Source organism: Carcharhinus amblyrhynchos, chromosome 13 (genome assembly GCF_965287045.1).
Source record: "Carcharhinus amblyrhynchos chromosome 13, sCarAmb.v2.hapA, whole genome shotgun sequence".
Classification (NCBI taxonomy): domain Eukaryota; kingdom Metazoa; phylum Chordata; class Chondrichthyes; order Carcharhiniformes; family Carcharhinidae; genus Carcharhinus; species Carcharhinus amblyrhynchos.
This window is the reverse complement of record NC_137336.1, coordinates 32,296,105-32,323,474: the sequence shown is the minus strand read 5'-3', so window position 1 is coordinate 32,323,474 and position 27,370 is coordinate 32,296,105. Positions and strand designations below refer to the sequence as shown.

Here is a 27,370-nt window from a genome sequence, read left to right as displayed (position 1 = left end):
ATTATCTAAAAACTTTGAAACTGAGCCCTGTACAGTTTATATCAGGAAAAGCAAGGGTGCCAACAATGAATCCTGGGGAATTCCACTATTAACTTTCCTCCTGCCCAAACACATCCACTAACCAGATCTGTTCTTATCCTACTGAAGTTGGCTTTCCGCCATTATTTTTTCTTGTACTGGACAGTTCTTTGTCCTTTACCATAGTCAGCCTAAAACATATGACATAATGATCATTTGTACCCCAAATGTTCACATTTCAAATGTTCACAGACTGACACTTGACCTGCTTGGCCACCCCATTTCCAAGAACCAGGTCTATCTGCGCTTCCTTCCTCATTGAACTGGAAACATACCAAAGATTCCTGAACACACTGAACTCTTGACCCTTCGGCCCTTTACAATAAAGTATCCCATTGTAAGTGCTCTATAATTTTTGCAGCTTTCTGTAAATTCTTTGTACTTCTACATCTTTCCCATTAGTTGTTGGCCCACAGACTACGCCAAGCAATGTAATTGCACCATTTCTTTTCCTAGGCTCTAGCCAAATTTATTTGTTTCTGAACCCTCTGGGATAGCCTCTTTCCAGCACTGTAATGCTCACCTTTATCAATACTGCGACCCCTCTCCCTTTCTTTCTATTCCCATCATTTTGGGACATCTTTTATCCAGAGATATTTAATACGCAGTCCTGTCCTTCTTTGAGCCAGATCACTGTTATTACCACAATAACATATTTCCACGTAACAATCCACACCTGTAACTTACCAATATTATTATCAAGATCATCAAGTCTATGTTTAATTCACTGAATGACTACATTGTGTTTGATTATTCATTAGCTCTGGCATCTTACCTCTAGTGGAGATGATAGGCAGATTGGGTATATTGGAGGTCATCATGACATTCCCAGTATCCATAGGTTGTGTACTGTCCTGATTCATCTGCTCTTCTGGTGGCATGTAAGCAGGTGGGGGTGTATCAGCTGCGTGGAAGAAAGCGCATTTATGACTTAATTGCATACCAGGGCTCAAAATAAGCTCCAGAGCCACCAAGTCAGCACCAACTCAAAATTTACTGGCATTACTAAGTCGCAAGTCTTGTGTACATCTGTCACACCCCAGACAACTACTACAGATGCAAAGTAATTGTCAAAAAGCTATGCAATCCATTCTGGTCACGTCTGTAATTCAATTTTGTGGGTTGGCGTTGGAATTGAAGCAGTTAACATCAGATTTCCACAGTCACAGAAGACCCACTGTTTCACGTACTTCACAAATTACTTCAATAAATGCTCACGTGCTCAAAGATTCCAAACCAATGTCTAAGAATCAAATCATATTGCAACAGGCATGTCTTGAAATTTTGCTCCAAAGGAGCAATCACATATTACCATTGTACTGTACTGGCCTCTCCCTGCCATATGAATGTTTACTGAAGGCCCTGACATGGACAGCATGCCTGATCGATTGACAGAAATTCTAATTTAATTACTATAAAGCGATATTTCCCTTCAGCCAAATGTTTAATATGATTGCAGAGTTTTAATTTATGTTTAACAACTAATCAAAAAAAATCATCTTCATATTTCCCCATGGTACGTTGTTGAACACACATTGTAATGAATTTCTCAACAATTTATTTCCAAATAAAAAAAAGACGTGCTAAGCTATAGACTGAAATGTAGCTTTATCCCGACTGTAATGGTACATATTTATGTGTGCTTAGTTATGGTAATGGACAAACAAATATATTCCCATAATTTAAGCAAATATGATAATCACATTAGGAAATAAAATATGATAGGAACAGACAAGAATAACCCTTCAACTATAAAAACCATGGTAAAAGATGAAGGAAGATAGGAGAGAACAGTACAAAAGTTCATAACAGAGCAGCAGAAACAGAATTAAACCACAGTAATTAAGCAAATGATTGAGTATCAAGGATGGTTTTAAAACTCTCTCTAAAAGAACAAGGGAATTCCAGTTTCAGGATCCTGCCTGTTAGAACGTAACCAGTGACAACTTTGTATTGGATGCAATGTGACCAATGGTAACAAGAGGCAAGGATCAGCTAACCATGGAACCAATTACAGAATGATGTAATAGTCAGCTGACCCACTATAAATCAGAAACTGTTTGGCATTGTGGGGAACTTGGAATGGCCCAGGGCGTGGCCCCAAGTATGGAGTAATGATGTTTCTTTATTAAACCCTTCCTTTGATCTCTAAATTGGAGCAAGTTTTGTTCTTTTTTATTGTCTGCATTTGAAGAGTTACTTCTGATGAAACATTGGTAGCAGAGAAAAACCCATCATAGCTTGGTATTTGTTTTTGAAGTGCTATAACCATGACAGAAGGCAGAAATAAACCAGTAGGATTGGACTGCCCCCTGCTTTTCAGATGCTGAACTATATTAGCAATGGAAGGCAGAAATGGAAATGGGGAATCTTGTCACCACAATACTGGACAAAAATGTATAGCATAACCTTTGCCACTTACAATTAAAAGCAAGATAAGGAATGTTTGGACAGCAGATGCCCTAAATAAAGGAGAAAGGCTACAGCTCCTGCTACAATACTTAGGTAAGTTTTACAAAAAAGATGAGTTCTTAGAGAATTATGAAGGATGGGTGATGTTTGACAGGATTAGGAGACAAGATACTGAGGCCCTGGAAGAGTATATCATGGATTTTGATAGGGGCCATAACAGGCTAATGAAATTTAATTTGGAGATTCCAGATGCAGTATTGGCCTTTAAATTGTTGGACTGTGCATGTCAGTCGCAAATGGATACTCTTTTAGTAATGACTAGAATACAATTAAGGAGAACAAGCCCCTCTTTGATCAAATGGCAACATCATCGAAAAGGTTCTTCAGGAAACAATCCTTCCCCACCACCTCATCCAATACAGACTGGAGTGCCATAGGGCCCAGAACAGAGGAGTCAATGGTGACTCACTCACGTACCAGACCAAACAGTACACAAAGGCCTTTAAACAGTGACAGTTAGGTTAATAACAGACCTAGCGTTGAAAACAGCGACAATCAATTTGAAATGGGGAAAGAAGATGCACATGGGAAACTGATAAAAGATGTTTAAATCAAAGGAATGCTAGAGGCGTATCAAAGCAGCATTTCTGCAGGGCAAAACATTTGGGAGAAAAGTTCCTTTGAGGCCACTTAAAGAGGCAGGTCCCACAGGGACATTTATGGAAATTGAACAAATGTGTAAATAGGTTAAGTGATGCATCAAGGGTTTGGTATTTCTCTGTATGGCTGAAGACTGGCTGTGTCCAGTTAAAAGCAGATCCAGGTGTTTTACTGAAAGGCTAAAGGAAAACTGGCTGGAATTTTTATAATGCATGTGAAAGATTTCCTATGGGGTGCCACAGAAGAATTTGAAAAAAGGATAATTGAGAAGCTGAAAACAGAATTTAATGTAGGAGTCAAGCAGCTGGTGCTTTTTCATATCTTGGTCTTGATTCTTGACAAACTCTGGTGTAACATCCGGTGAAACAATGAGTCAACAGGGATATCTAAACAGCATTGATCTTATCCTACGTGGAGGCATTGGAAAGGGTGCAGAGGTGGTTTACTAGGATGTTGCCTGGTATGGTGGGAAGGTCTTATGAGGAAAGGCTGAGAGACTTGAGGTTATTTTCATTAGAGAGAAGAAGGTTATGAGGTGACCTAATTGAGGCATACAAGATGATCAAAGGATTGGATAGGGTGGACAGTGAGAGCCTTTTACCTCGGATGGTGATGGCTAACACAAGGGGACATAGCTTTAAATTAAGGGGTAGTAATTATAGGACAGATGTCAGAGGTAGGTTCTTTACTCAGAGGGTAATAAGGTCATGGAATGCCCTGCCTGCAACAGTTGTGGACTCGCCAACTTTAAGGGCGTTCAAATGGTCAGTGGATAAACATATGTTTAACATTGGAACAGTTTAGGTTAGAGGGTCATTAGATTGGTTCCACTGGTCGGCGCAACATTGAGGGCCAAAGGGCCTGTACTGCGCTGTAATGTTCTATTCCCATCACTAGAGAAAGATCAATGGAAAAAGAGGAACGAGCCGCTAAAAAACAGAATTTTTGAGGAGAATGGTAAGACAGCTAAATTGGCTATGCACACAGACAACACCAAATGTCCAAGCGCTCAGTAATATGTTGAAGCGTGCCACAGTCAGAGATGTTGCAGGCTAACAAAACATTAAAAATGTTAAAATTAGAGGAATGTGTAATCAAATTTGTGGCACAAAGAGAATCAGAAGATGTGAAATTGGCAAGTGAAGCATCACTAAACACAACCAATCTACCAGATGGACATTCAAGTAGTGCTAGATTCATAATATTCCTGGTAGGCAAGGAAGGAAAACGTTGTCCCTTGGCCTGAGAAGCAAAGAAAAGATAAAGAGTAGTCAAAAGTACATTGGCAGCTGCTTAGCATTAGTGGAGGCATTGGACATAGGTATATGTTTGTCTGACACCTTAACAGAACTTTTTTTTATGGGCACATCAGGTAAGAAAGCACCAAGTGTTAAGTAGACAGTCTTTATGGGACAATGTTCACTCAACAAGAAGTGTAAGAGAAAAACGACTAAGAATTGATTTGGCCAGCATTAAACAAATGCTGGAAAACAAGGAAGTTTCAAAGTTCAAATCTATAGATTGGTGCAAATCTATAGATATTCAATTGTTTCACCAAAAACGGGTGCAAGTAGTAGAAAGTTATTAAAAATACTGGAAGATGGTTGTCTTAAATTATGTTGAAAAAAATTAAAAATTAAGAGAATCTGTTAGAACATAACTGGTGACAACTTTGCATTGGATGTAATGTGACCAATGGTAAGATGATGTAAGGATCAGCTGACCCAGTAAATTATGGAACCAATTACAGAATGATGTAATAGTCAGCTGACTCACGACAATTAAGAACATGATTGGAATTGTGGGGAGCTTGGAATGACCCAGGGTGTGCCCTCAATTATGGAGTAATGATGTTTCTTTATTAAACACTTCCTTTGATTTCAAAGTTGGAGTAAGTTTTTTGTTCCATTTTTATTGTCTGCATTTGAAGTTACTTCTGATGAAACACTGCCAAAGTAACAAATGATGTTCAATCTGATTTGAACTGCACATAAAAGTATCAATTAAGCAAAAAAAAGAGGAAGCTGAAGAATAGCCATTTTTAGCTAGAGGTGCTCAGTGGATGATTATTTGCAGCTGCCTCCTGAGATCCTCGCCATTACAAGCTGTTCAGCCAATTCTATTCATCCAATATGCCATCAAGAAGCAATAACTGGAAGCCTGCTTCTAGCCGAGATGTTCCGGTATACCCGGAACATATATCTACCCAATGTGAAAAATTACCCAGGTACATCTTTTCCACAAAACGCAGGACCAATTCAACTTGACCAATTACCTTCCTACTTTCCTTCAAACATCAATCATTAGCCCTGTAATTGAAGATGCCCACAGTGCCATCAAAAGCACCTATTCATCAATAACGGTCCCAGAGAGAAAACTTTAGGGGCGGGTTACAAATGATAGTGTGGTAACAAAGAATGCTAGTAATTGTGGAGACAACTGATATCAGGTGAAACCTGCCTGTGGCTGTAGTCAAGCCTGGTTGTGAATGGCCTGAGATCATTGCAAGCGTTCCTCAGGGAAGCAGTTTTGGCCAGTTGGTCAGCTGTTTCATCAAATGGCCTATCCTCAATCATAAATTAAACAGGGCTGTTTGCTGATGACTGCCAAGTGCTCAGCTCCATTCATAATACCCCAGAAAATGAAGCTGTTACATCTCCACTTGCACAAGACCTGGACACAGCCATGCTTGGGCTAATACCCAATGTCAGGCAATGATGGTCTCTAGCAACAGAAAGTTTAACTACCTATCCAACATTCAATGGCATTACGTGCCTCAAATCCCCAATCATCATCATCCAGGGAAGGGACACTAGCAAATTGAAACTCAACTGTATCAGCCACAAGAACACACGGTTTCTAATGTAAATCAACAGTAAGACAAATCTGCAGTGAGTGGCTCATCTTCCAATTTCCTTAAGCCTTTTCTTCATTTAACACGTGTTATGAAAGTAATGAAATTAGTATTAGCCGCTGCTGAGCTTACAAAACCAGTTTTCAGCATTTCTCTTTAAATATAGTGTCACAAGAAGGATAGTAATTAGCTTTATGTAAAAAAAAGCTACGTCAGCCAGTAAAGAATAACACTGATGTTTCAAACTCCTGAAAGAGAGGAAACCTGAAAAAGAGAACCAGAAGCAAACTAACAAAAAATAAAATTAAGCACAAGCTGTGAAACTGAGGGATCAGCTCAAATAACTTAAAAATTGAAGTTAAACAATTGATTAGAACATGAAAAACATGCTGTGGGAAATGCAGAAAACAAACATCTAGCTGAGACAAAGTAAATTAATGCTGTTTCAAAAGATACTGGAGCTTTACAGAAGTTGGCAGCAGCATGCACTACAGTCCATTTCATACCTCATAACAAATTATATGCACGATAAAACTTGCATTTATAAAGCATCTTTAACACCGAGAAATGTCTCATTCTTTCAAGAGAAGTAAAACGCATTTTCCTTCAAACTAAATCAAGCAATTAATTCATATGGTGCCTGAATGAACTAATTTGAGGACACCTTGTTGAACTTCAACATAAGCATTCAAAACTCAATGAAAATCCTAGTAACATCCTAATTAGTTTTAAACTAATTTGGCAGGGAAATGGGACACGTACGTTGGGAATGAGGTTCAGTCAGGTCAGACCAGTAGGCAAAGACATGGACATGATAGGGCATATGGGAGGATGGGAAGGCTAAATTGCATCTATTTTAATCAAGGAGCCAGTCCGGTAAGGCAAAGTGTAAATTACCATATGAAAATATCAGAATCCCTACTGTACTGAATGCCCAACAGGCCATTCAGCCCATTGGACCACTTGGAGGAAACCCACGCAAACATGGGAAGAATGTGCAAACTCCACACAGACAGAGGAGCAAATATGTAAGCAAATTAGAGGTGAGAAGGTTATAGTAGTAGGGGATTTCAACTTCACTAGTATTAACTGAAATCATCTTACTATGAAAAGATTAGACAGGATGGAATTTTTAAAATGCATCCAGGAGAGCTTTGAGGCTGTACGTAGGTTGTACCCAGAAGGCAAAGGAAATATGAAACATGCTACCTGAGGGAGTGGTGGACGTAGGTACTCTCGCAACACTAACGAAGCATCTGGATGAGCACTTGTCAAGGCATATGGACCAAGTGCTGGTAAATGGGATCAATGTAGATTATTGTTTGATGTCAAAGATAGGCGAGCCGAAGGGTCTGATTCTGTGTTGTAATGACTTTATGAACAGTTCATTTGTGAAAAGAGCTTACTTGATATTGTTTCAAATTAAAATAAACCCACAATTTTAAAGCAAGCTAATGTTCAGGGTGTAGTACCCATCACATTCATCTCTTACACCTGGCATGTTTCTTCTGTTATTTTCATGTGACTTCAATTTTAATGTAGAATCAGTCTGTATTACTCCATAACAAAATAAAGCATTTTCCTGTTATAAAATTTCAAGGAAAAAAAGTTAGTTTGGACCTCACCTGGCATCTGGAAAGGACTGCTTGGTCCAGAACTGGCTGGAGAGCTAGGGTAAGTGCTGCTGGCAGGAGATGGCGGATATGGGCTATTTGGTGAAATAGGAAACGGATTGCTATTTGGCTGTTGGAAGGAATCTGGAAACGTGGCATTGTGTGGCATATGGGGTTCATTATGACTCAAATTTCTGAACTGGACTAGAAGGCTGTGCTGAGGGTTAAATTCACTGTGTCTTGGAACCAAAACTGGTGGCAGAACTAGAATAAAAAACAAAAAGGTACAGATGTTAATTAAACATTGACTACATATTTACTAGAGTCTAGAAACATACACATCTGTACATTTAGTTAAATGAAAAATATTAACATTTGCATAAATGCAAAATACTTAACGTTTGGTTCTTCTGTATAATTGACATTTTGAAACACAAATCAGTGATCACTTCAACCAAAATAATACAGCGCACATTGCAGATTCAATGTGCATATCAATACAAACGTCTACTCACTTCTATTATTTCTTCCAGTTTTCTTGCTGCCTTTCCCCTTCAGCAATATCACTGGTCCAATTTAGTACATTACACATAATCCTGATTATTGATTCACTTATTTCCAGCAATTTACTTTGACAAAAATTTAGTAAACTGTGGATAATCTTTGACCTTAAACATACATTAAAGTATGTCACTACTGCCTCAGTTTAATTCCCTTAAATTATATAAGAACATAAGAACATAAGAAATAGGAGCAGCAGTAGGCCATCTGGCCCTTCGAGCCTGCCCCGCCATTCAATAAGATCATGGCTGATCTGTTGTGGCTCAGTTCCACTTTCCCGCCCTCTCCCCATAACCCTTAATCCCCTCTCTTATCAAAAACCCATCAACCCGCTTCTTAAAAATATTTAGCGAGGCAGCCTCCACCACTTCAACGGGCAGAGAATTCCAGATATTCACCACCCTTTGAGTGAAGAAGTTCCTCCTCAACTCCGTTCTAAACCACCCCCCCTTTATCTTGAGGCTGTGCCCCCTAGTCCTACTGTCTTTTTTGAGCGGGAAGAGTCTCTCCACCTCTATCCTATCCATCCCATTCATCATCTTATACGTCTCAATGAGATCTCCCCTCATTCTTCTAAACTCTAACGAGTACAAGCCTAGTTTATTCAGCCTCTCCTCATAGCTCAACCCCCTCAACTCCGGTATCAGCCTAGTAAACCTCCTCTGCACTCCCTCCAAGGCCAAAATATCCTTCTGCAGGTGCGGCGCCCAAAACTGCACACAGTACTCCAGCTGCGGCCTCACCAATGCCCTATACAGCTGCAGCAAGACCTCCCTACTTTTATATTCAATCCCCCTCGCTATGAAGGCCAGCATCCCATTCGCCTTCCTGACCACCTGCTGCACCTGCAAGCTGGGTTTTTGCGACTCATGCACAAGGACCCCGAGGTCCCTCTGCACCGTCGCCTGCTGCAGTTTTTCGCCCCGTAAGTAATAGTCCTTCCTACCAAAGTGGACCACCTCACACTTGCCAACATTAAATTCCATTTGCCATTTCCTGGCCCATTCGCCCAGCCTATCTAGATCCTTCTGCAGACTCTCCACACCCTCCGCACAATTTGCCTTTCCCCCAATCTTGGTGTCATCAGCAAATTTCGACACCCTACACTCGGTTCCCTCCTCCAGATCATCTATATAAATGGTAAATAGCTGAGGCCCCAGCACCGACCCCTGGGGCACCCCACTAGTCACCAACCGCCAATCCGAATAGCACCCATTGACCCCCACTCTCTGCCTCCTATTTGACAACCAATCCTCTATCCACGCTAACACCCTACCCCCAACTCCATGTCCCCTGACCTTCTGCAATAACCTCTTGTGAGGTACTCAAGAACTCAAGAACAGCTTCTTCCCTGCTGCCAGACTTTTGAATGGAACTACCTTGCATTAAGTTGACCTTTCTCTACACCCTAATTGTGACTGTAACATTACATTCTGCACTCTCTCATTTCCTTCTCTATGTATGGAATGCTTGATCTGTATAGCATGCAAGAAACAATACTTTTCATAACAATACTAATACATGTGACAGTAATAAATCAAATCAAAAAGCAATATCCATTCAGACAGTATGTGCTATTTCCTTTCAAAGTTAAATTTGACTCTGTGAACAAGGTCCTTGCAAGAATTGAAATGGGTTTTTTAAAAGTTGCAATCTTTGTCCATAGAATAGTCTGTAGTCTACTTCAAGTAACATTGCATTTTGATGCACTGGAATCCATGTTTTGTTACAGGGTATTCTACTGCTACATGATTGGCAAAGTCAAAGTGTAAGGGAACCCCCTTTTGGAGCTAATTTGATCACAATCAGAAAAACAAATGCAAACATTAACAGTTGGCGACAAAAAATCTTGCTGATTCTATTACTGGGAATCTTTAAATAGTCAGACAAAATTCCGCTGAAATTTTAGCCTATGGTGTTGAGAAGAAGCAAGTTTAGAATCTTATTTTAAAAATAGACATCAAGCTCCAGGAGTGGCTTTGTGTTTATTTAGAGCAGACCAATAGTGTGAATTTGTACAAGTCTATGCAGGGCAATAAGCTGATTTTTGAAGAAACTGCGCAATCTAAATAACAACACATATTTGCTTATACCAGCAATAATGTCTTTTTAAATAAAACATATAATTTCAAGTGTTTTTCTGGGATTCTTAAGCATTTATCTGATCACATCTCATGGACATTTATTACCATTGCATATGATAACAATTGGATTCCTTCATATAGACATTTGTCATGGGACGGGGAAAATGAAAGTTCAAACTAAGAGATAGCTTCCCTCACTTTCAAGAATGCTCAATTTTAATAGCCAGGTTCCAAAGAGAGGCAACATTAAAACCCAAGATTATCAATTCACTTCACACATTAGAACAAAGAACAATACAGCACAGGAAACAGGCCCTTTGGCCCTCCAAGCCTGCACCGTTTATTGGTCCAACTAGACCATTCGTTTGTATACCTCCATTCCCAGTCTGTTCATGTGGCTATCCAGATAAGTGTTAAACGATCCCAGCGTGTCCACCTCCACCACCCTGCTTGGCAGTGCATTCCAGGCCCCCACCACCCTCTGTGTAAAATATGCCCCCGATATCAGAATTAAACCTTGCCACCACCACCACCACCCCCGCTCCCCCATCCCGAACCTGTGACCCCTTACGTTCGTCATCTCCGACCTGGGAAAAAGCTTCCTACTGTTCACCCTATCTATGCCCTTCATAATTTTATACATCTCTATTAGGTCTCCCCTCATTCTCCGTCTTTCCAGGAAGAACAACCACAGTTTACCCAATCTCTCCTCATAGCTAAGACCCTCCATACCAGGCAACATCCTGGTAAACCTTTTCTGTACTGTCTCCAAAGCCTCCATGTCCTTCTGGTAGTGGGGCGACCAAAACTGGACGCAGCACTCCAAATGTGGCCTACCCAACGTTCTATACAGCTGTATCATCAGACGCCAATTTTTATACTCTATGCCCCGTCCTATAAAGGCAAGCATGCCATATGCCTTCTTCACCACCGTCTCCACTTGTGATGCCACCTTCAAGGATCTGTGGACTTGCATACCCAGGTCCCTCTGTGTGTCTATACTCTTGATGGTTCTGCCATTTATTGTATAGCTTCCCCCTACATTAGTTCTACCAAAATGCATCATATTTATCTGGATTAAATTCCATTTGCCATTTCTCCACCCAATTTTCCAGCCTATATCCTGCTGTATTCTCTGACAACGTTCATCGCTATCCACAAGTCCAGCCATCTGCGTGTCGTCCGCAAACTTACTGATCACACCAGTTACACCTTCTTCCAAATCATGTATATATATCACAAATAGCAGAGGTTCCAGTACAGAGTTGTGCAGAACACCACTAGTCACAGACCTCCAGCCGGAAAAAGACCCTTCCACTGCTACCCTCTGTCTTCTGTGGCCAAGCCAGTTCTCCACCCATCTAGCCAGCTCTCCTTTTATCCCACGAGATTTAACCTTTTGCACCAACCTGCCATGAGGGACTTTGTCAAACGCTTTACTAAAATCCATATAGACGACATCCATGGCCCTTCCCTCATCAACTGTTTTTGTCACCTCCTCAAAAAACTCCACCAAATTTGTGAGGCATGACCTCCCTCTTACAAAAACATGCTGTCCATCACTAATGAGATTATTCCGTTTTAAATGTGCATACATCCTAAGGATCCTCTCCAACAATTTCCCTACCACAGACATCAAGCTCGTCGGCCTATAATTACCCGGGTTATCCTTGCTACCCTTCTTAAATAACGGTACCACATTCGCTATCCTCCAATCTTCTGGCACCTCACCCGTGTCCAATGAAGAGACAAAGATTTCTGTCAGAGGCCCAGCAATTTCATCTCGTCTCCCCAAGCAGTCTAGGATAGATGACATCAGGCCCTGGGGATTTGTCAGTCTTAACGTTCCCTAAAAAACCTAACACTTCCTCCCTTGTAATGGAGATTTTCTCTAACGGGTCAACATTTCTGTCTCCTTTGTGAATACTGGTGCAAAGTATTGATTTAGAATCTCCCCGACTTCCTTAGGCTCTCAGCATAATTCCCCTCCTTTGTCCCCGAGAAGTCCGATATTTTCCCTGACAACTCTTTTGTTCCTAATGTTATGAATATTACCTGTAATATATAAATATTACCATAAAGAAACAAATTTGTAACGCATCCTCCCATCAGCTCACTTTCATGACAGCATTACTAATGACTCTTGCTGTATTCTAGCTGCTCCTCAAAGAATGTCCAACTGCAGTAACAGCTTAAGGACACGTATAATTCTGAACGGGTGAAGTTTGGATAGTGGCACAATACCGGAATCAACTGCTCGTCTGGTAATGCATCTGAAATGGCCACCAACAGCATGGCTTCTATCTCCAAATAAGTCAACAACTTGGCCCAAAGAAAATGCAGAGGATTCACCAGGATATTGCCTGGGATGAAAAGTTTCAAATATGAGGCGGCTGGATAGGCTGGGTTTGTCTTCCAGGCTCAAAGCTTTATGATTTACTCCTGCTCTTACTTATGTTCCTACATTATTAAAACTCACGGCTGTAAACACAAGTTTGTCTCTAACAAATCCAATAAGGAAATCAAGATAATCAATTCGCCCAAAAGACTGCTAAAATGTCTTTGCTGCTTTCCTTACTCAGCCTGTGCACTGAAGCATTTTTGATCTCCATCCCAACTCTTCATCTCTCTCCTGAGTTCACTCCTCTCTTATCCACTCCAGATAAACCCCCCAGTCCATTATCACAGCTACCCCGTTGATGTTGCCATCTCATGGGGTCTTGGTCCACACATACTTTCAATCACAGTAGGGCCATCACTGATCACTTCTTTGCGCCACTCACCATCCACACCCTCCTTCCACATCTCAACCGTACCTTCCTCTGCATCTGTCCCTGGAAAAAGCTACTCCCAATTCACTTACAATTGTGCTTTCAAAATGTCAATTGTGTGGCCTCTGGTCATCTGTCCATCAGAACATTTCTGCAGTAATTTCTATCCACCTGTCCATCAGAACATTACTGATTTACTCAACTATGCATTCACCTCCATCTTTGATGCCCTCATCACCAATAAAACAGCTATCCTCTCTCACCTTAGCCTTTTCCTGTGGTATAATCTTCAGTGCTAATTAGTTATATCCAAAGAAAACGTTAGATTTCATGATGCATTTAAAAATGGACTTTTGTTGAACCACAAGGTAAGTTAGTTGCTACAGATTATCTGACCACAACGTTGATCGGTTTCTGGAAGGTTCCAGCAGCAGTTACAAAACAAAATAATTCCCCTCAGCCTGTGGAATCTCACACCTCATTGCACAGACCCCTTGTAATCAATGAACGTAGAGGAAATGCAGACAAACTGGCTCCCCTGCCTGAATGTTCACAAAAGAGAGACTGGAATTTGTCATATCTGAAAGGATGCTATAGCTACCTCATCTCTCTTCAGGAGGAACAATGGATTCTAGCCAGAGGCACAGAAACAGTTTAAACTTGCAATCAGCCCCTTAAAGCACGTCACGTAACCCAAGCCTGACATTTTGGGTAATGGTAACATTACATCTTTGACCTCACATGGAGTCAAAGAATCACTACTGTGCAGGAGGCCATTCGGCCCATCAAGCCCGAAACAACAAGAATCCCACCCAGGCACTATCCCCACGTATTTACGCTGCTTGTCCCCCGACACTAAGGGGCAATTTAGCAGGCCAATCAACCTATCCCTGCACATCTTTGGATCATGGGAGGAAACCCACATAAACATGGGGAGAATGTGCAAATTCCACACAGGAACCTGGGTCCCTGGCAGCAGTGCTAACCACTATGCCACCATGCTGCCCATAAAGCAGTCAGATGTTTAACATCCAACTTGTGATCAAGGAGCCAGACTTCTTCTGCTTACTATTGGCGAAAAGATTAAGTAGTTCAGTTTGCCATTCTTGCCTGTTTGTAATCATCACTAAGATAGAGATCATTTGATCAGGAACCTCTGCCACATCGCTCCCTTCCATTAGCCCACCTGGCCAAACTTCTTTTTTTTGCCCTTCCATGTTGTTGACTTAAACTCGCATCGTTCTTTAGTTCTGCCAGTTTCTCTCTTATCTCCTCATATCTTCTCTAAGTTCATCTGCTGAACAACAGCCTGCTCCTTGAAATCTGTCTCTGCTGGAAGATTTCCCACCATAGCCTGCAGAACTGACCCAGTCTCTGTGTACCTAATTCATCTTGAGGCATCAGCACCAACTGTAAGAACTCCACAACTCTAATCCTCAGCCAGCTGAACATTAGCTCCTAAATGAAAGAATTCTTCACTGAATTCTGACTCTGGACTCAAATAATCATGCAAGCTACCATTCTTGTGCTTTTCTTCACTGTTACTATCCATAGTAAGAACTTTTTGCTATCCCTCCATATGGTGTGTGTTCTGGACTGGGCCACTGCAAACACTCCTTTCCTAGGTTTGTGTATGTGAATAAACTGACCCCAGTTATTTATAAGGCAAGTTTGTTGGGAGTTATTTTAAATTAGATGACATGAACTGAGGACTTGGAAAATATGTCACAACCTACTTACAACAATTCAAAAACACTGCTGCTTACAGATAGTTGGTGAAAAGACAAAGCAGTTCAGTTTGCCATTCTCACCCGTCTGTAATAGTTATGATGTGGAGATGCCAGCGTTGGACTGGGGGAAGCCCTCAAGAAATCTCACAACACCAGGTTAAATTGATAGCACAAACTTTCATGCTACCAAATAAACATGTTGGACTTTAGCCTGGTGATGTGAGACTTCTTACTGTAATAGTCACTAAGATAGAGATCTTCTGATCAGCAGCCTCTGCCACATTACTCCCTTCCATTAGCCCACCTGGCCATACTTTCTTTTTTGCCCTTCCGTATTGTAGACGTGAACTCTGATTTTTCTTTAGTTCAGCCAGTTTCTGCATTCTCTCTCTCATGTTTTCTTTAAGTTCACCTTGTCCAGAGACCCAGCTCCAGCTTCTTCTATATTATTCCAATTAAACTGCTCACCTTCCCCTCCTGGCGTCCACGTTAGTTGATATTGTAAAAAGTTCTCTCCCTTCAAGTTCTGTCTCCCTCTCCTTTAAATCTGCTGTCATCACCCCCTCCTCAAAAGACCAATGCCTGACCCCTCTATTCCAGCACTGATCCCTGTGGCATACCACTCATCATATCCTCCCAACTAGAGAAGACCCATTTCTGCCAACTCTGTTTCCCATTAGCCAGCCAATCTTCTATCCACAGCAATATCTTACACACTAAACCATGAGCTTTTATCTTTCACAAGAACTTTCGATGTGGCATCTTACCAAATGCCTTCTGGAAATTTAAGTACTGTACGTCCACAGATTCTCCTTTATTCACAGCATGTGACTCCTTTAAAAAAACTCTAATAAATTGGTTAAAAAATGATTCCCATTTACAAATAAAGTCACAAATAACATCCTGTGTGAGGAGACATGGGTAAACTTTCTCTCCTCATCCTTTTTAACCTGTGGGCAGTTTTTGGCACTGTTGACTACACTATCCTCCTGCAATGCCACTCCACTATCGTCCAACTGTGTAAGATTACTCTCGAAGTTCCATTCTTATTTAATATCTAACCGTGTCAGAGAATTGTTTGCAATAGTTTCTCTTCCTGCTCCTGCACTGCTACCTCTGGCATTCCCCAAGAATCAAGTCTTGGTCCCTTATCTTTCATCTACTTGCTGTCCCTTTGCAACAGTGTTAGGTTTCACACGTTCACTGACACCACCCAGCTCTATCTTAATACCATCTTCCTCGACGCCTCAATTATTGATAAAATTGTTAAGACTGCTTACCCAATATCCAGCACTGGATAAGCAGAAATTTCCTCCAGTCAAATACTGGAAAGACTGAAGCCATCGTTTTCATGTCCATCCGAAGCTGCTTTCCCCAACCACCAATACCACCCCTCACCCTGCGAAATGTCTGAGATTAAGTCTGTCTGTTTGCAACCTTGGTATTGCATTTGATCCTGAGATGACCTTAGCTTCCATCCTCATATCTCTACCATCTCTAAGACCACCATAATCTGACTTGGCCTCTTCATCTTGCCTCCTGCCAAATTTCTTACCCATGCCTCCGTTACATTTAGACTTGATGATTCCAAGGCACTCTTGGCTGGTCTCTCCTGTTCCATCCTTTGTAAACTTGAAGTCACCCAAAACTATCTTAGCTGTGTCTTAATTTGCAGCATCAATGCATTTAAGGGGAACTGCATTAAACATGTGAAGAAGAAAGGTATAGAAGGATATGTTGATAGGGATCGAAGGGTGGAAGGAGGCTTCTATACAGCATTAACTCCAACACGGACCTGCTGGGCTTCATGACCCATAAACGGAATTTCTGGTATTCCATCGGAGTCGAAAGAACCTGAGGTTGAGCCTTGATATTGCAAAGTTGTCAACTGGAACAGAAAGTTATTTCCAAGGCAACCTGATGAATAGGCACATGAAGTTAGACAGCAAAGCAGGATGTGCAGGAAAGCAAGTGCAAAAGAGAGCGAGGGTGTCTATTCATCATACTGCATTGGAGATAATTTGATTCCAATTGATGACTTTGCAACTTCAAGATGTTCCAACTCCAAAGGAATACCAGAAATTTCATTTACAGACCATTCAGCCCAACAGGTACATGCAGGAGTTAATGCTGTGCGTATGTGCGTGCGTGTGCTGAAAAAAGGCACACAGAAAATCCTAGGTCCTGGAAACAAGATGTTATGGTTGCAGCCAATTATGACCAGCAACACATAACCTTCAGGTTAAGGAGGCTGCCACTGACTGCACCTCTGAGTAGTAACATTAGTCAAACATTACCCTGGTAATTTCTTGGTCGATTATATTAAAGGCGTTGCCCTCATCATGGGCACCCACTGAGATGTCAAATTACATAGACAGACATGTAATGGTTGGGTTCACTGGAGGTGCAAGAAAGCTAATGGTGACTGGTGACAAGATAGGACCTGCAATTTAAATATATTGTGCTCAAAAATCACCATCTTGGGGCATTAGGTAAAGACTATTTATCTAACATAAGAATGAAGAAAATTGACAAACAGGGTACAACCTTTCCTCCAGTTATCCAAACAACTTAACTCACAGAGGGAAGAGGCAATATTCTTGATCTTCCATGTTGGAAAATCATCACTGTGATGATGAGTTTAATTAATCCATTGTAGAAAAAGCATTTTCTAACAATTCCCTGAAGTCCAGTCACATGAATGGTGCTGGATAGAAATTCACTTTAGATCTTCATTTTGGTCAGATTTGTTGGTAGTTGCTCAGCAGATAAAGATTATCCAAAAAAAAAGTGAAAAGATGCCGTCTCTTCAATTGGGCCTAGCTACGATGCTTCCTAAAGCCTGCAAACCAAAGGAATCAACTAGTTTTCATCCAGAATAATGCTCAGAAACATGCACTTCTCTAGTATATATTAGATAACGCTCAAAGCAAGAACCATGATCTACAGCTCAAGATTTACATTTCCCATAAACATCAACAGAACCATAGCTGAAACCAGAATCAAATACAAGACCACAGTGCATTGTATGATCGAAAGCCACTGATAGTATGCATTTTCCACTGAAGCTTCATGAAAGCCTAAAGATTCTCCAGTTATGTGCAAAATGTTCATGTAAATGGAACTGGATTCTCTCCACTTATTTCAAAAAAATCTAACAGGTCCAAATAAACAAACAGTTCTAAAATAGCCATCTAGGTCATCCCCTTCCACTGCCAGGCCAACAATACTTAACTAATGGCATATTTTAAATACATACCAGGACTTTCCACTCGCTTATAATGATACGGATTGATGCAAACTTCCTTCTGCTTTGATCCAAATGGGAATTCACAAATGTCTAATGGCTTCAGCTCATGATGACTTTGAAGATCCGGCCAGCGCCACACACGGCAGTAAATAACATGAGGCAGGCCTTTCCTGTGCGAAACCTGAAGTCGCCCATCTAAAGATCGTGGGATGGTAACACATCTACTGGGCTGACCTGGGCTGCTCAATGCCTTTTCCAAATCCTCCATGGCCCCTTTTTTCTTCTTCAACTTTTTTACCAGAGCATCAACTGCTTTCTCGGCCCATTTCTCTTCTTCATCCCCTTGCTTCCAGCCCAACAGGCGTTTTACAGCTGGGCTGGTAAACGAGAACAAGCTTGCCATCGTCATTGTGAAAAAAAAAATGGCACAAACACAAGCACGCAGGAGTTTGTTTCCAGAGCAAGGTCAGCAGCTGCAAGCAGCAATGAATCGATTCAATGACCACTTCTCTTTTGGCAAAAAGAAATCTCAAACCTGTGTTCTTTTCAGCTGTCACAATTGTCTTTCGACCAGCTTACAAATTAAAATCATGACAGTCATGGCCTCCAGACTGCTTCCTCAGCACCTGCAAATAAAAAAATCCATTTGTAAGAACGTCAAAAAAATTGAGTTGAGAAAAAATAAACAAAGCTACTAAGCAGTATTTTCAACGGCCACCTGCAAGCAGCCAGAAATTAGAGAATTCCACAACACTTCTCAAAATAAGGCTTCAGAGAAGTAGACCTGGAAATCTATCCACCTCATATTCAAAGAGAAGAAAGTCTAAGTTTTTGCGTAAATTTAGTCTTTTTAAGCACATTGCGTTAAAGATCAAAAGAAAATGAACACAAATCCAGCCAATACTTAAAATAATTTTTTTTGTAGAACTTAAACATGGAATTTTTCAGAGGTTTAAAAAGAACAGAAAAATCAGGGTTGAAATTAGATCTCAAGAATCAAATGACTGAATTCTTTAAATTTTATGTAGAGCGTAAAATGTCTAATTGGACTTACTCACAATCCGAGTTACTGCAGCGGTGTAAAATCCTAGTTAGAATTAATAAGTTTTTATAAGCTAGAACTATGGTTGCATTTAAATTACTCCGCTAAAACTACTGATTCTGTGCCAACTAATCTGATGCTAGCTTTGTTTTCTTTCAACAATATTTCTTAAAAGACTGATTTTTTTTTAAGTTTTCCCCAAGTTCAGATTCTTTTCCAAGTTACTTCACATTACTATCCCTTAGTCGGTGCTGCAAGAAATTATCCAAAAAAGCTAGGAGGCTACATTAAACTGTCAGACAAACGGATACAGATGATATACAGACTACATGCACTTTGCCAAGCAAAATGATACAGGTTTCCCCAAAATAATACTTTTTTCTCATTGACATCCTCACCCATATGCCTACAAATCTTACTTTTTAAAGACACTGAAGAATGTCAAACACAAAGCTTTCCTAACTAGGGTGCGGAAAATACTTTGAAATTATTCCCTTTAAAATAAAGGGATCTGTCCAGTATTCACTAATTCCAACATGTTGTTACAAACCCTGCAACCCCATGTTCTGCAGTGAGTACAGGGTTTTCTTTGAGTGGTTGGAATCCCAATACCAGGTGCAATCTTCCAAAACGAAGTCCACCCACAGAGCTAACAAAAAATAGGAATTGTTATCTTGGATGTATGAGGAGGCAGCAGAAACAAAGGAAAAAAAGTTCCAAAAATTTAAATGAAACAGAAAAATAGTGACGGGGAGCTGACAGTGAACAGAAAGAGAGACATTTGAGGCCGTGTCTAAAGGGAGAACATTAAGTAGTTGTTCAATAGGGTGCGCCACTACAACATCAAGAATACACCTGGCCTCATACACATTCTTCACTCGATTAGGGAAATTCCTTCCCAAAAAGCTTTGGAGAATGGGAGTTGCAAGCACATTTAAGAGGCGGAGGTTATATTTCATCCTGTAGATTATCATGCAGTCAGGAAGCAAGAACACAAAAATTTATCCCAAAATTACAACTATATTATAAAATGAACAGAAGTTAGAAAGGATTTAAAGTTGAATTACTTTAGGAGTGCGCTCATCGTCATTCGTGGGGGAAAAGCACCCTCCTAGCCTTCCATAACATTTTGTATTACTTCATTGTTCCATAATTTAATTAACATTAATTCTGAAATAAAATATCTATCAGCAGTTTTTTAGATTTACTGCTTTTAAGAAAAATTGATTTTGAAATAGTGATAAACCCTGTCATTCATCGCTCAAAATGAACTTTTCAGGATTCACATGTTGAAATAAATTAGCATGCTTAATAGTGTATGACAAAATGGATTCCAATACTAGATTCCTTTATAATGCCAGATAATTAACCATTTGCCAATTTAGTCGAAGAAAGCAAGACAGCCAGGAAGTTATGATCGTAGATTTTATTAAGTCATTCATTTAGCATTTTTCTTTTTTAAATCCGAGCGCTATTAATATGACAACAAAATCCACTTAATATAAATTAGATGCAGTTGGAAGCCAAAACAAAATCTCAAATTATCAAAAAACAAAATGTAAGATGAGGTGGTGTGCATTTTATTATTGTTTTTAATTACCCATGCCACAGATCGATCGTCCTCCTATTTTCCTCCCCATTGCTTCTAAAAGATATTTACTACTTTCACTGTTCCCCAAGTACCAGTGTTCTCCCATATCTAGTCAAGTGGCTATCCTCTACGTTGTAGATAGTTGGTTATTAAAACTAAACCAAACCAAACTGCCTCAGTAAATAGAAAATACATATCAAAAACTAATTAGGAGCAGAACACACCACTACCAATAAAACGTTAGCTTCCTTTATAAACTAATTTCAGAAATAACACTGGAAAATGGTGAAGCCAACAAATCCAAAATAGTAACTTTAGGAAAGTGTTAGCACTGTTGTAGGATTCTCACTGCAGGGAACAACATTACTTTTTAAACATAAAAGCTACCTGCAGTTCCTTGTACCTCAAAATTTTAGTTCTTAAGCAAAGTTTATTTAGAAACAGAATAATATCTTCCATCAAACCAGCTTAATGAAAATTTACTGCAGAATTTGGGCAGCATGGTGGCACAGTGGTTAGCACTACTGCACCACACCTCTAGCAGTCCTGGGTCGATTCCAGCCTCTGGTCACTGTGTGGAATTTTCACGTTCTCCCCGTGTCTGCATGAGTTTCTTCCCACAGGCCAAAGATGTGCGGGTTAGGTTGATTGGCCATGCTAAATTGACCCTAGGGTTGGGGAATTAGAACAGTAAAATGGGCAGGGTTACAGGAATAGGGCCTGGAAGGAATGTGGTTGGTAGACTCAATGGGCTGAACAGCCTCCTTCTGTACTGTAGGGGTTCTATGAATTTGTTGCAAGTTATACAGCTTTACAAATATCTTACTTGTATTCTTTAAGTAACTTACGTTCCTATTGTCTCTTTACAACTGCCTACCAAAATCAAATTAAATTCTGAATTCATAGGTCTTCATTTTTATTAGCTTGGATTCTAATGGTCATTAATTTTAGATCCAATGCTTTGTGCTCTGCTGAACACATTCTCAAGAAATAATAATGCAGTACATCTACAGGTCACTAATTTAAGGGAGGGTATTATGGTGATAAGACGGAAGCAATGTGCCGTGCCACTGTGTTGATAAGCAATGGTAAAATCTGATCCAGATTCCCTTGTGAATGGTTGCATAAGCAAGTACGAACAATTAAAAGCTGGCAGAAGGCACATGTGGAACTTGGCAAGAGGATGTCTGCTGTAAAGATGTTTCCTTTGTTGTTGCTCAAGCTGACAAACAACATTGTTCCCACAATTAACATCCTTACCTTTTTTTTCAGCTGTTCAGTGGTTTTGAAAAAGGGCTCTGATAATGTTCCCACATTCAGCTGTGTCACGCAAACTACAAACAAAGCTACTTCACAAACCTATTATCCTTTTTTAAAAAAACGTTCAATGCCACTTTAATAGTCCTTAATATCAAAACCACACATACAACTATTTTACAATATTTGAGTAAACCTGGAGTTTAGACCATGCTGGAATTCAGTTAATCATCACTTCCTTCCTAAACTCCCTCCACCTTCATCACAAAAGGGAACAAACCTTTCACAGCCTTGGGTGGTTCCAAAGCACTTGATCGTCAATAAATTACCCTGATTTGTGGTTACTGTTATACATGCAATTTACAAAGGTTTCACAAATAGCATGAGGTTAGCCATGATTGAATGGCAGAGCAGACTCAATGAGGTCTAATTCTGCTCCTTTGTCTTATAGGTTAATTGGCCAATGGAATGAGGTAAATGATCAATGGCAAGAAGGATAATGGGAATTCTTTCTCAAAGCTGCAATAGAAAACATTTAGAAACGGAAAATATAATCATCTGCATAAATTTCTAAACAGGGGATTATGCTTAGGTATCCTTACATAACTCCATGAAGCTACAGCAAGGACAACGTGGTAGATGAAATATATTGCACCATGTGAAAGACCCATGACTAAGGTCAGAGCACGTGAAGTCAGGAGACAAATAGTACATCAGAGAACAAGTTAGCTGCAGAAGAGAAACCAGAGTTGGGGTTTTATGCAGAGTGTGGGCTGGTGGTATTTTTAGAGGCAAAGATAGTTGTTCAGACTGGCAAAAGATGGCAAGTGATGCTACACAAGAATTGATACATAGATGATAGGAAACCCCTGAATTACAAGTACACTGGGTCATTTCAATACTGATTTCCACATTCTACCCAGTCTTTGGACGAAGAATTATATCCAACAGGAAATTCAGGAGATATTAGTGACAATATTCTATTCACGACTGCAAATGGAAACATTTTCTCCATGACTATCCTATCAAATCATTTCATAAATCGAAGACAGCTCCTCAATTTATTTCCTGAAGAGCTTGTCCAATTTTTCCTTGTGGATACAGCTTCTCAGTTTTGCTATCATGATTGTAAATCTTATTGACAAATTCTCCATTAACTCTATACCCCTCTTATATGTACGTAAATGAACAAATCACTAAGTAACAACTTGGTTTAAAGGCCAGAAAACAAAAACAACCAGGGCTCATTTCTACAAAAATATAGTTGAAAATCATTAAGTTAAGCTTGCATAAATCTTTGGTTAGAGATTCAAACGGCTATTTCAATACTTGGTTAGGCCACACTTCCGAGTACTGTGTACAATTCTGATTTTCGTGCAAGGATATAGAAGCACAAGAGACAGATGCAAAAAGGTTTACAAGAACAACACCGGACCAGAGAAGTTACACCCTCAAGAAAGGTTGAACAGACGTTTGGTCTTTTCTATACAAAAGAGAAGATGGGGGGGTGGTGAGCTGATAAACATGGATAATTGTTTCCACTTAAAAGGTGACCAGAACCAAAGGCTATAAATATGAGTCATTAATACATCTAATGGAGAATTTAGGACAGAAGTTGTCTGAAGTGCTTAGAATGTAGAAATCATTACAAATAATTGAGTACAGACGTGTTTAAGGGAAAACGAAATAAACAGAAGGGTGAAAGGAATGGAAAGAAATGTAGATAGGGTTGGATGTAGAAGAGTGTAGAGTAGATCAAATTACCTGTTTTTGGTACTATAAAACTATACAGTCCTACCAAATAATTTGCTTTTGGTGGTGTTAGGTGAGAGATATGTTGGCCTGAACACCAGAAACGTCTCAATTACAAATTGCATTGGGAATTTTTTTGTGTTTATGCAAGGAGACAAATGAGTCCCAGTTTGACATTACTGACTGGATTGTAAAAAGCATCAATGTAGATTATACGGTCAGCTTAGAAACAGGCAATGAGCTTTCTACCTCAAGAGGTGACCGCCACTGGAGTCAAATATGATGCTTACATTCAGAAGAAGTGTACCTGTACACTTAGTACTACAAGCAATTTCAGTTCTACATGGGAACTGAACTTGGAAATGTAAACCATACATAATATGAACTCCAAAGCAAAGACAGCAAGATCATCATGGTTGCAAGCCCCAATGTTGGATTCAGGCTATATTCACAGATGCAGTTGTAGCATGAATGACCCTTTACTTAGTCCTCTCCATCTTTACACATCAAACTAATCATCAAAGACAGTTCAAGAATGAGTGAGAATTTACTCTTCAAAAGTATGAAGGAGCGAAACATTCAGTCATGTGGTTCCTGGAGCAGACATATCACTTAAATTATATACAACATTCTTCTCCCAGACTGCGCATTGTGAATCACAGTGTCAGATCAGCAGACAAACAAATAAACTGCCTTCTAATAATTAGTACCATAAAGTGATCAAAGCCAACAGGCAATTTTTAAACAAGTCATCTTAAAATAAGCTCCTAAAATTACCAAGTATCTATAAATTTGATATTACCCCCTCTCCAAACACCAGCACTGAACGCACCCCTCCCCATCACCACAAACTTATGTGACTGGTTTTCCATTCATGTAAAACATTCAACAATATTCACAAAATTCCAATGACGTTAAAAAGATTCAAAAAGCTATTTCAATACTTGAATATCTGTCAACAAAGAAATTAATGGCCCTAGATTTTGCACTCAGCAGCAAAGGCATAGTACTTGCCACTTACCTTGAAAAAGCTGCCCACAAAAGATTTGGCAGCCACCAGCATTTATTTCCTCTATTCTGGTGTCAGTTTGAATGTAATGCCTTTTATAAGGGATTTGTGGCACCCAGACTCTGCAGATTGATCAATCATTTTGAAGAATTTGCAGACAGCAAATTAATAAAAGACAAAGATTTGCATTATATGGAACATTTCACATCACCAAATATTTCAGAGCACTTTATAGAACATAGAACAGTACACTTCAGCACAGGCCCTTCGGCTCTTGATGTTGCACTGAGCTATGTCCAAACCCAAGATCAAACTATCTCACTCCCTATCAATCTGGTGTGTTCCATGTGCCTATCCAATAATGTTCTATGCGCTAACTCCCAGCTCTTCTTCAAACTAGAGCAACAGGCCTCAGTTTAATACTTCATTTGAACATCAAAGTGCAGCACTCCCTCAGTATTACACAGGGGTTTCAGCCCTGGACTGGGACTTGAAACTAGAACCTGTCAGAGATTATAACTAGCATTTTAATTATCAGACAGAAAGCAAAATAAAGACTGGGTGGGATAGAAATAGCAAAAGTAAAAAAAACAACCATTTAAGTGCTCTACAGAAATGAGAATCTAAACCTGTAAAATTAAGTTTCTCCTAGGCCAGGACTTAAGACTTAATACTCCATTAAAAAATTCAGTAGCTCCTGGCAGAACAAGTCTTAATATTTTAATTGGCTTTTTACAGCAAAGATAGTGCATATAAAGTTGAAATGGACATCAAACGATTCTCTGAAGGCTGCAGCAGTACACTGTGTAAAGGAATAGGACATCAGTGACAGCAACTTCCAGATTCCCACATTTAACAGCATACCAAGGTGCCAGAAATTAGTCAGTTTTAAGGAATAAAGGCGGTGACCACCAAGTCCTACGCCATTACAATCACAAATTAAGGGCCAATTAATAGAGCTCTGGTTCGAGGTTTTAAATTTTGTACCACACTGCTTACTGATATTACAAATGTCAAATCAAACTGCACAATTGACAATTCTCACTTTGTTGATCTCACCAATCCTTCCTATTAGCTTTTATTGCTTCCAGCTAATTTCTGCTGTACTTTTTATTTTCTACTGTCCAGCTCTTACCACTTTATTACATGCTTCACGTTCACTTTGCTTTTTTTTTCACTTCTTGCTTTTCTTATCCTTTCTACTTTAGATGGACAGCAGCTGCCTTGTGCCAGCAGGGTTTTAAGTTGGCAGCAAGTCAAAAATCAGGTAGAGTGCTACAATTTGGTCTGAGTCCACATTGCTATGGGTTGCAAGCACCTGCTGTCAATGAAACAGGTTTGGAGATCTTGCAGGAAGAACATTCAACTTAAAATAAAATTACATTCAGAGGTGATGAATTTAATCTCACTATGTGCTCCAAGCCATTTTTGAAGGCATGTTTTATGGAAAGCCAGCACGCACAGGCTAGAAGCATTTTTACCATCCTTATCATCATTTGAATATACAAACAAGGAGCAGCAGTAGGTCAATCAGCACCTCAAGACTTCTCCACCATTTAATAAAATGATGGTAATTGCAAATCTGCACTCTGGCTACTATGAATAACATATCACACCCTGGGCTTACCAAGAATATATCTACCTCTGCCTTAAAAACATTCAAAGACTCTGCTTGCAGTACCTTTTCAGGAACAAAGTTCCAAAGACTCATGATCCTTAGGGGGAAAAAAAAATCACGTCATACCCATCTTAAATGGTTAACCCTTATTTTAAGGCAGTGAACCCTAATACTATATTGTCCCACAAAAGAAAATACCTTCTCTACTTCTACTCTGTCAAGACCCCTCAGGATCTCACATGTTTCAATCAAGTCACCTCTTACTCTAAACTTCAGCTGATACAAGCCTAGGCTGTCTAATCTTTCCTCACAAGACAAACCACCCATTCCAAGTATTAGTCTGGTAAACCTTCTCTGAACTTCTTCCTTACACTTTCCGTAAATTAGGTGACCAATACCGCACACAATACAACAGGTGTGGTACAACTGAAACATGATCTCTGTACTTTTGTATTCAATTCCCCTCACAATAAATAACATTGTATTTGTTTTCCCAATTATTTGCTGTACCTGCATTCTAGCTTTTTGTAATTCATGTACTAGAACACCCTCCCTCTACACCTCAGAGGTCTGCAATCTCTCAATGCTTCGGTAATAAGCTTTTTTATTCTTACTATCAAGATAGACAATTTCACATTTTCCCACATATACTCCATCTGCCAAAATTTTTACTCGAGCTGAGGTCAGCTAAGGTAGGGCTGGTCAGAGATCAAATGGAGCGACAAGCACTAGAAGACCACACACCTTTGCGACTGCAATTCAAGGTAGCCTGAACTTTCTCCAGCACCAATGTTTATGTGAGTCACAGAGGAATGGAAGGAGAGAGGATCTTCATGAAATGCAAGCAGCCCTGATGTAGGCTATAACATATCCCCACATGGAACATGTTTGCACTTTGTGTTGGGAAATGTAATCGTTGGAGCCGAAGATCTCTGTTCAAGGGTGTATGAGTCAGCTTGGTAACAAAGATACGAATAGGCCATACTGCCTCTTGAGCATGTCCCATCTTTCAAATAGATTATGACAGATCTATAGCTCAACTCCATCAAAAGATGGTTAACATTTTAATATCAGCTCATATAGGCCTA

At 39.9% G+C, this 27,370-nt stretch overlaps 1 protein-coding gene across 6 annotated transcripts in view; it reads right to left on the bottom strand.

Annotated features, from left to right (window-relative positions):
* smad5 (SMAD family member 5) overlaps positions 1-27,370 on the bottom strand; it is a 63,258-nt gene that overhangs the window by 17,094 nt on the left and 18,794 nt on the right. For 5 of the 6 annotated variants that reach the window (XM_080201488.1, XM_080201492.1, XM_080201489.1 and 2 more), the window contains exons 2-4: positions 18,023-18,639; positions 7,630-7,881; positions 854-982 (exon numbers count right to left, since the gene is read on the bottom strand). In XM_080201488.1, the coding sequence (XP_080057614.1) occupies positions 854-982; positions 7,630-7,881; positions 18,023-18,422 (781 nt within the window). In that variant the 5' untranslated portion in view covers positions 18,423-18,639. Of the gene's footprint in view, positions 1-853; positions 983-7,629; positions 7,882-18,022; positions 18,640-21,181; positions 21,201-27,370 lie in introns of those variants that run through there. The other variant, XM_080201493.1, reaches the window with a different exon arrangement.